The following is a 10740-nucleotide window of genomic DNA, read 5'->3' as shown; positions in this document are numbered from 1 at the left end:
TATATATATATTTTTTTTTATTGTTCTCAGAGAGGAAGGAAGAGGGAGAGATAGAAACATCTATGATGAGAGAGAATCATGGATCGGCTGCCTCCTGCAAGCTCCCTACTGGGGATGGAGTCCGAAACCTGGGCATGTGCCCTTGACCAGAATCGAACCTGGGACCTTTCAGTTAGCAGGCCGATGCTCTATCCACTAAGCCAAACCGGCTAGGGCTGATTTAATATATTTTACAATATCTGCATCTACCACATCATCACAATAACTGCTGCTTTAAATATTAAGAAAAAATTTCTACAGTGTTGGAGAGCATGTGAGCTACAGATTTATGCGTAGATAATGTAAAACCAGTTTCCTAGGTATATTACAAAAAATCAAAAACTGTACTTATGAACACACAAAGCAACACCCAGATCTCTACATAATGATTTCTACATCACTGACAAATCTAAACTATGATGGCTTCTTACCATTTAACAGTAAAAATAGTCACTAGAATGTATATGTAGTATTTTTAAAAACTCCATTTACCTACAAATCAGCCGGTTTCTCCAAAGAAACCATCTGCCTGTCAGCTGTCCCAGGAACTGCCATGCAGATCTTCTGTAGGAGGGGCTGCCCTGCCTGCCCATAAACCATCAGTCATTTGGAGAACAGGAGCAGGTCAGGACCAGCTCTACCTTCCTATCTATCACGAGGGAAAATGCACTCAGCAATTAGCAGAAATGATACTGAGAGAAACAGAGAGGTGGCTTTAGCAGTCAAGGGTGCGTGCTAGTACCTCCAAATCCGCTCTAGAGGAAATACAATCATACCTATATTACTGCACTTCATAGATGTTCCACTTTTTTATAAATTGAAGGCAAGACTCTTCCTCCGTCAACAAAAAGATTATGTGGTGATCTGGAACTGAACCAGCAATTTCTCTGAGGTATGCCTGTATAAAAACCTCAAAAATATAGAGTATGAGGGGAGTGCTTCCCTACGAAATGAAGACTTAGTGAGTGAATGAACAGGATGTTATGCTGGGATTTGAGCTGAAATTTAACTTTGTCCTCAGGCTTCTGGAGCTTGCGCAGAACAAGTATCAAAATGTTGGATCTGTTCCAAAGATGATACAAAGCAAACAGCTAAAGATGGGGAAGGAGAACCCTGGCTCTGACACACCCTGGCAATCATAAGTCACAGGGTACTGAGCAGTGCCCAAATATTCCTGAACCCCAAGAAATAAAGACACAGTAGTCCCTTTTATCCGGAGATATGTTCCAAGACACCTAGTGGATGCTTGAAACTGCATGCAGTACCAAACCCTACATATCCTGTAATTTCTCCCTATCCTATATAATAAAAGGCTAATATGCAAATTGTCCCCTTGACCAGGAGTTCGACCGGGAGTTCAACTGGGAGCTCAACCAGGGACAGATGAAGGGAATGAATCTAATTCTGGAGCATCAGCATAAAACTGATTATTGTATTGAGAGCCTCCTAAGACCTCCCCTAAACACCCAGCCTTTAACACTCTCAAGACAAAGGACCCAGGCCTCGCTCTCCCTCCCAGGAGCAGGCTTATGCCCTTTCTTGCCCCACAGTGTGCATCTTCTAAACTCTAAGGGTCCTCATGAGACTTGCAACCAGGGGAGCAGCAGCTGTCCTGGGCTAACCTTCTGAACCTCTTTCCTAGGCCCTGTTTGCTCTGACTTTCCAGTGAGCCAAAGCCACTCCATCTAGGCTCATTTCTTTCCTATTATGTTGCTAGAGAGCCAAAGCAGCCCCACCCAGGCTCCCCTGTTGCTTCTCCTATGCTAAGCCCTTCCTTGTTTCACTGTCCCCACCTTTAATAAATGTCTTCTCAAAAATCACTCACACTTGTGTTGTGAAATCTTTCCTGAAGGAAATCAAGAACGCACACTACAGGTCGGCCCGAGGCAGACCTGCTCCAGGCTGGTCCCCTATCTGGTAACAACTTGACTTTCACCAGACTTTTCCAAAGAAGACAAACTAAATTAAACAAAACCAATGTATTTCCCTATTTACCTGGCAGAAAGATGAGACTATGCAGGATCAGGTGTGACTTTGCTATGTTGACATTAGCAGAGCATTTTTCCTTCTAGTGCCTCAATGAATTCTTTGCAGCTACTGAAGGATACCTAGCCCTTGTGTATGGAATTTTTTACAGTTTCAAGCAAAAAGAAATGCTGGTATATGCTTCCACCTACCACTGTAAAAATAAAGTTCACTAGAATTATTAAAAAAAGATTAATAATTCCATGCAAGAATCAAGTCAAGTGATGTAAAATTATTTTATAAAATGTTACTACACCAAAACCCCCGAAAGCCCTAGAAGAGCACTCCAGACATATCACTTTCCAACCCTCCGGGATTATATGAGAGGCTTTATGCGGAGAATCACAAAGCAGAGCAAGCACAAGTTTAAGCGGGTTTACACATTCCAATTTTTCAAAAGCAATAAGAAAGACTACAGTATAATTCAGCCATTAGTAAGCAATAGCAGTGTCAGAAAGGATATGGATTCCATTCATGCCTGAAATCTTGAAGTCATCAATTAGCTGTACTACCATGTCTTTATTTGGGTCACTGGGATCACTTTCTCGAACCTATGCAAAGAAAAATAAGTCAAGCACAGAAGTGTTTATGACTGAAAATAATTTCCATTATACCAACCAAAATGGTTTTAATATGTGATGTGTTTTTTAAAACAAAAGATTCAGTATTTGAACTTATAAAACATAAAATCAATTTTAATTTCGTAAAACCCAGAAAAATCCCTTTGTAAAATTTTAAGTTATTAATTTGTCTTCTATCATTCAAGATTTTACAGTACTTACACATTTGAGCAATTTTATTTCATCCAAGGCTGTCTCCGTATAATGCTGGGCACTTTTTACAACTTTCATTGCAACAAATCTTTTCCCCCTTTGGAAAATGCAAATTTAAAAAATATAAGCAGAAGTGATCATTATAATGAAATTTACTCAATATATACAAAGTTTTAATAAGCTTTCCTTTAAAACAGCGCTTTTCAAATTGTGGATCAATAATTCAGCAGCAGAATAATCCCTTATAATTGTTTCTGTTTTTTCCTCATAAAATGAGGTAAACTAGAAAATGTCATTCATCACATATAATGAGAGTAAGTATCTTGTAACACTAGTTTCACTTCACATACATACACACACACACACACACACACACACAAAAAAACAACAACAAAAAACAAATGCATATTTATATTGGGTTGCAATGGCGTTTCATGCTATAGGTCATAGCTTTAAAAAGGAATCAGAAACCACTGATTTGGAAGGTCTATATGTTAATTTATATGTAAATGAGTTGTGGGGTATTTTGGTATGGATAAATTTTTGGAAAAGAATATGATCCTGCTATAATTTCAATGAATAAGCCTCAGATATAAAAGTAGAGGAAAGTTAATATTTTAAGATAACAGGAAAATGAACTTCAAACCGAGGGGGGAAATGTTTAGCTAGGGCAGGGCAGGCCTGCGCTAAGCACTTAACACTGCACAATAGAAGCAGCTGTGCCCCTCAGCCATAGCTTGTAATAAAATAAAGATGACCAATATGCCAGGAATCAAGATAACAAATGACAAAGAATACTTACTGCATATCCCAGCACAGCCAGACAGTAGAGAAGTGTCCCCATCCTAGCTTCCTAATAACATGATACCGGCCATTGAAAAGGTCTCCAATTTTCACTGGATGATAGCCACCTTTTATTTAAAAAAATAATAATTTCAGAAAAATAGTAACAGAATACCATCTCTTCCTTTGTCAGTTCTTGATACCATTAAAGAAAGCTGTAAATAATAAAATCAGATTAAAGTATGTTTAATAGTGTAATATTTTTCAAGAATTTTCATCAAAAGAAAAGTGTCCTTTGCCTTTCTACTAAGTTAATTAGAAAGGGAATAAACCACCCAGCACTTCATAACACTTACTTAAGGTTTTATATTTAAGTCTAGGTGTAAATAATAGGCACACTAGCTCCTGACATTTCCAAACAACCTTATAAGTTAAACACCAATCTTGTTAGGTCAGTACAATATAACTCACCAAAATAAAGGCTGGGTATCCTGCATAATTCTGCATACACTAACAAGGAGTCCTATATAATAAAAGCCTAATATGCTAAGTGTCCGGTCATTCGTTCAACCAATCAAAGCGTAATATGCTAATAATATGCTAAGGCCGCTCAACCACTTGCTATGATGTGCACTGACCACCAGGAGACAGACAGTCGACTGGTCACTATGATGTGAACTGACCACCAGGGGGCAGATGCTCCAACCGAATGGTTAGCTTACTGCTGGCGTCCGGCTGATCGGGACACACCCTGGAACCCTCCCACGCAACCCCACCCCCCCACCACCACCCGGCTGGCCAACCTCCTGCATCCCATCCCAGCCTCGACTGTGCACTAGAGGCCCAGTGCACAAATTCATGCACCAGTGGGGTCCCTTGGCCTGGCCTGCACTCTCTCGCAATCCGGGACCCTTCGGGAAATGTCAAAGAGCCGGCTTCAGCGTAGACCAGGCTGAGGGACCCCACTGGTGCAATTCACTCTCCAACATAGCTTGCTCCTCTCGCCCTTCTTCCTCCAACTTCAAACTCCTGCCTTGGAAATAGGTTAGAGAGGGAGGGATGCTGTACCATGTTAAGGTAGACTTTTGGGGAGGGAAGGGTCCTTCACAGACATCTGGCATAAAAAGACCTTCACTTTGCATTTGTAAGTAAAATAAGGAGGCTACAAAGTAGCATGTATAATATAGCATTTTTGTGAAACCAACAAAAAAAAGTCTAGGAGAAGGATGTTAGCAACAAACAGCTTGACATAAAATTGCTTTCACTCTTTTCATCTATATTTTATTCTCTGTTTCTTTTCCAATATTTTTCTGAAACAAACATAATACTTTTCTATTTTATACTCTCTTAGCATTTACCACTTCTTTATTGCAAAGATGCTATTTTCCCTTTTTAAATTTGTTTTCCTTTTTTAAATCTGCAAAATTCTTATAAATCACTAAGACAGAGAAGTACAGAGAACAGACTGACAGCTATCAGAGGACAGTGGATGAAAATGGTGAAGGGATTATGGAAAAAACCCCACAAACTAACAAAAAGAAACAAAACAACAACTCATAGACATAGACCACAGTATGGTGGAAAGAGGGGTGGGGATGGAGGGGGACAGAAGAGTGTGAAGGGGGGATAAATGGTTACAAAAGGAAACAACTTTGGATGGTGAACACACAATACAATATACAGGTTATGTATTATAGAATTGTACACCCGAAACCTATAATTTTATTAACCAATGTCACCCCTATAAATTCAATAACAAATTTTAAAAAGAAGACATAGATGGTTTGTGCCTACTTTTGAGCAGCTCAAAGCAGGTGCAGGAAGTACCTAAACCAATTCTTTTAATCCATCTGTAACTTTCACAGGGCTAGGAGTAATACTTCAAGAAATACTATGAATATAAATACTTAAATTGTGTTGAATTAATGAAGCGAAAATTTGAGTAGACACATTTTCTAAGATTCTTACTCTCATACCACTGTATTTGCTTTCCTGGGATTTTAATATCAAAGTCTGTAACAATATTTTTGGTAAAAAAAAATATGAACTAAAAGATAGTAAATTATAAATGAAAATAGGAAATTATTTAATGGAAGGGTGGGTGTTAACAAAACACACTGTGGTAATCATTTTGCAATATACACACATGTTAAGTCATTAAGCTATTACACCTTAAACTTGCACAATGTTGTATGTCAATTATCCTATACTAGAGGCCCGGTGCATGAAAATTCATGCACTGGAGGGGGGTCCCTCAGCCCGGCCTGCCCCCTCTCACAGTCCGGGAGCCCTCAGGGGTGGGAGGTGACCAGGCAATCAGGGGAAGGTGACGCCCCATCACACCTCTGCTGGTGCCACTGCCGGCAGCGAAAGCCTCGACTGGCCCTGGTTACCTGAGCCTTGCGCAGCCCTGGGCGGCTGGGGGGTGCTGAGGGGACTGGGCACCGCCATCTTTGAGGGCATGGCATTCAATTAGCATATTCCTTCCTTATTGGCTTGGGGGCCACCATCTTTGAGGGGGTGGCAGGCAGTTAGCATATTCCCTCCTTATTGGCTGTGGGTGCCGCCATCTTTGCAGCCTGCTGCTCAGTCGTTAGGTCGTCCCCTCACTAACCTCCCTGCCGGCCTGGTTGCCCCATGCAGCCTGTTCGGTCATCCGTTCGGTTGTGATGGTCACTTAGGCTTTTATATATATAGATAATAAAAGCATAATATGCTAAGTGTCCGACCAATCGGTTGACTGGTCAACCGCTCGACCAGTCTCTATGACGCGCACTGACCACTAGGGGGCAGACGCTCCGACCAGCAGGTTAGCTTGCTGCTGGGGTCTGGCTGATTGGGACTGGGCGAGAGTGCCAGACATTCCTCGGCCAGCTGGCCCCCAATACCCCAATTGGCCCCGATCGCCAGCCAGGCCGAGGGACCCCACCCGTGCATGAATTCGTGCACTGGGCCTCTAGTATCTCAATAAAACTGAAAGAAAAAATGGCTTACCTCCTTAGAAGGTTAAACTAAAATTAAAATAGGCTCTGAATTTACAGTTTTTAAACCATTAAAATTAATACTAAGAGGGAAGAAAAGTAAACTATCATTTTCAAGTATGAATTAGGAGCACTCTCTTAGGCACTTTATTCTCAAAACCAAGTTCAGTGAAACTAAAATAGCCCTGGCCGGGGCTCGCTTCCTTGGAACATCATCCCATACACCAAAAGGTTACGGTTCAATTTCCAGGCAGGGCGTGTGGGGGAGGCAACCAATAGTTTTCCTCTCTCACATCAATGTTTTCTCTCCCTATCTCTCTCCATTCCTCTCTCTAAAAATCAATAAAAACATATCGTCAGGTGAAGATTGAAAAAAATAATAATGAAATGAACTAAAATATGTTGCAGGTATTCCACAGGGAAAGCAGAGGAGGGGAAAGGAAGAAAGGAGAAGTTCTGTTTGGGAAATGAGAAAGAACTTAAGCAAAGCAGATTTCTTGACCAAAGTGGTTCTCTGAGCCACTTAACACACAGCGGGAGCCTCTGAGAGGAGAGCGGGCTGCCAATTCCAGACATATCTGCTAATGACCCCATTTCTCCAAAGAACTAGTAACATTTCACAGCACAAAGTACATAGGAAATAATACCTACTTCCTTCTTTTATTTTATTTTCACCCAAGGATATGTCTTTCATTGAGAGAGAGAGAGAGAGAGAGAGAGAGAGAGAGAGAGAGAGAGATCGGCTGCCTCCCATATATGCCCTAACTGGGCATTGAACCCAAAACCTGGGTATGTGTCTTGACTGGCAATTGAACCCACAGCCCTTTGGTGCAAGGAATGACACACTAATGAGCTACACTGGCCAGTGCAGACGGTGTTATTTCTACACTGATGCAGTAGACACAATCTCAGAGACAGTAAACAATAGTTTAGGGCTGGAAAATGGCTGACTCCTAAGTCCATGGCCTGTTCACCAGTAAGAAATACACCAGCCCTGGCCAAGTGGCTCAGTTAGTGCAAGTCGTCCCATCTACCAAATGCAGGTCCCATCCCTGGTCGGTGCATGTACAGGAGGCAGCCAATCGATGTGTCAATGTTTCTTTTTCCTTGGGTGAGGATAAAAAAATAAAAGAAAGAAATGCACTACATATTTAACAACTGGAGGACTGTTTGCCAGTCTTAGTCCACAAGGAACACTTGATAGCTTAATTAAAAGTCGTTTAATACTTAACTGCATAGTATTGCTAACATTACAGTCTAAATTTAAAAACAAATTTTTAAATTTCTTTATTGATTAAGGTATTACATATGTGTCCTTATCCCCCCACTGCCCCCACGCCCCCCACTCATGAGTGAAAACAATTTAATTAGACATAAAGAAAAGAAACTTCTATCACTATTGTATGTTTTAGATTTGAATTCTCAAACAGCTACAGTGTGTAGAGGTGAACAAAAATAGAAGAGCACTCTTTTCAATGCAATCACACAAATGCTCCTTTTCTCAATGGGACTTTGAAAGTTGAACAAAAGAAATTACTTAGTCCAGTTATCTCAGAAGCCCACAAGATAGCTAAGAATATTGTGCCTAAAAATAGGACAACTAAACAAGAGAAACATAATTTTTTTTAAATACAAATATAAAAACAATTCAAAGTGCTAAATACATATCCTTTTATTTTGAAAACTTGACACACAAATTTATATTTTATAATTTTCATATTCAAACTCACATATCACAACAGAAAACAAGTCTCCTCTGACCATTTTTCAATCTCTTTTCACAGAATGGGAACGAACACTCATGCTACCAGGGCAGACCACACAAGTACCCAACACCCCAGAAATCTGAGAAAACAGACACTCCAATCACGCTCAGAAAATTCTCCAATCCCCTGAGATTAGCAAACAATGTACATCAGAATGACTATTAGCAGTGGACACCCCCTGGCCCACCACAGTGTCCAGCACATAAGGAACCTTGAGAACAGTCACAGACGAGACAAAGACCCCCTCCTCTCCTTCCTGCAGGACCAGAGGGCAGTACAGGACCAGGACAACCACAGTGCTGGCCCGGACCTGCTCAGGGCATCAGGCAGAGCTCCAGAAAGCATCAAGCACTGGAAGAATATGATGACTTAGGGTTTGAGTTGATGTTTTATTACCTATAAGTTTTCCTTTTATTCTCAAAAAATAAAAATTAGATTGCATTACAAACAAAAGAGAACAAGAATGGACTGTTAAGTAATCATTAAGTTCACTGCCCTGGCTTCTTTTCCAACTCCTAGTCCTCCAGCACACCCAAGAAAACTGTGAAGTTCTACCTATACTATTTTTTATTTTAATTTCAGAGAGGAAGGGAGGAGAGAGAGAGAAACATAATGATGAGAGAGAATCATTGAACAGCTGCCTCCTGCATGCCCCCTACTGGGGATGAAGCCCTCAACTCAGGCATACGCCCTGACTGGGAATTGAACTGGCAACCTTTTGGTGCATGGAACAACACCCAAGCAACTAAGCAACACTGGGCAGGGACTCCCAAACATTTACTGGGGGGTTGAGGGGGGTAGTAACATTCTTCCTGAAAACTAAAGAGGAGGAAATACTCCATACTCGTGCTATGAAGTCGGCATTACTATTTACTCCAAAGCCTGGCAAAGACATTTTAAGAAAGCTATAGACCAATTTTCCACATGATGTAGCTACTAAAACTCTAGACAAAATTTCATCAAATCTAATTTAAACAACATATAAAAGGGATAAAATTTCATGACCAAGTGAGGTCTATTTCAGGAATGAAACTACTTCTATTTAACATTGTACTTAAAAGTTCTGGGCAGTATAATCAGGCAAAAAAAATAAATATAATCCAGACTGGAAAGGAAGAAATAAAACTATCTTTATTCACAGACAACAGTACTGTCTACAAGGGAAAGCTGAAGAAATCTGCAAAAGAAAAAAACAAAACAAAACAAAAAAAACCCACCTACTTAAACTAGTAAGTAAGTAAAGTCAGGTAACAAAATATTAGCTCAAGATATAAAAACTAATTGTATTTCTACATACCAGCAATAAACAGTGGGAAATTGAAATCTTAAAAATATATCATTTATAATAGCATACAAAATATGAAATACTTAGGGATAAATCTGACCAAAAATATGAGAATAACCGGAACAATGAAAACTTGCAAAACACTGCTAAAGGAAATTAAAGAAAGCCTAAATAAATGGAGTTCATGGGTTAGAAATCTCAACATTGTTCAGATGCCAACTCTCCCCAAACTGACTTTTAGATTCATTTTATTTTCAGTCTAAACTCCAACAAGGTTTGTTGTAGAAAGTGACAACTAATTTGAATGCTCATATAAAAATATAAAGCACTAATTTCATTAAAAGGTGCAAAGGCAGTTAAATTGGAAAAGAACAGACTTTTGAACAAATGGAACTGAACCAAGTGGGCATACCTATGGGGAGGTGAGAGAGGGGGCGGGGAGGAGAGAGGTGGCTCAGTTTATTGGAGCAAAGGTTCTGGGTTAATTTCCCTGTCAGGGCACATGCCTAGGTTGCGGGCTCAATCCTAGCCCTGGTCGGTCAGAGCATGTGTGGGAGGCAACAGATCTATATTTCTTTCTCACATTGATCTCTCTTTCTCCCCTTTCCCTTCCACTCTCTCTAAAAAATCAATGAACATGTTCTCAGGTGAAGATTAAAAAAAAGAAGAAAATAGCTAAAGTATTGCCTAAGTTGAAAATGGTTTGACTATCAATGATTCATAAGAACCTATTGTAATTGGCCTTCATAAACAAAATTTGACAACCAGTCTTCAGTAACCATAATTTAGGTTACAAAACAAATATGAGGATATGTTGTAGATTTAAAATTTTATCATATATACTTCCTAAAATTTGACAGCCATATCTCGAGTTGTGAAAAATGTCTGTAGATCAAATAAAAATGTTGAAATCTAAGAATACACTATTCTCATTATTAGTAATTTAAAGTGCAATTTAAATCACACACACCCCAGTAGAAACATTAACAATACTAAATACAAAAAAAAGAAGCAGGGAAAAAAGCCCTACAATCCACTGAAAAAAAATTAGCAATAATGAATCCTCAGACGCAACTATTAAACTCTAG

At 39.8% G+C, this 10740-nt stretch overlaps 1 protein-coding gene across 3 annotated transcripts in view; it reads right to left on the bottom strand.

The window, feature by feature from the left end:
* SRPK2 (SRSF protein kinase 2) overlaps positions 1 to 10740 on the bottom strand; it is a 150856-nt gene that overhangs the window by 61900 nt on the left and 78216 nt on the right. For all 3 annotated transcript variants that reach the window (XR_001361406.1, XM_005862887.2, XM_005862886.2), the window contains exons 3-5: positions 3640 to 3748; positions 2847 to 2934; positions 2528 to 2615 (exon numbers count right to left, since the gene is read on the bottom strand). Coding sequence is in view for 2 of the 3 variants with exons in the window: in XM_005862887.2 (XP_005862949.1) it covers positions 2528 to 2615; positions 2847 to 2934; positions 3640 to 3748 (285 nt within the window). In the remaining variant the exon portion in view is untranslated. The remainder of the gene's footprint in view (positions 1 to 2527; positions 2616 to 2846; positions 2935 to 3639; positions 3749 to 10740) is intronic.

Source organism: Myotis brandtii, unplaced genomic scaffold, assembly GCF_000412655.1.
Source record: "Myotis brandtii unplaced genomic scaffold, ASM41265v1 scaffold17, whole genome shotgun sequence".
Lineage (NCBI taxonomy): Eukaryota > Metazoa > Chordata > Mammalia > Chiroptera > Vespertilionidae > Myotis > Myotis brandtii.
This window is presented reverse-complemented; position numbering and strand designations above follow the sequence as displayed.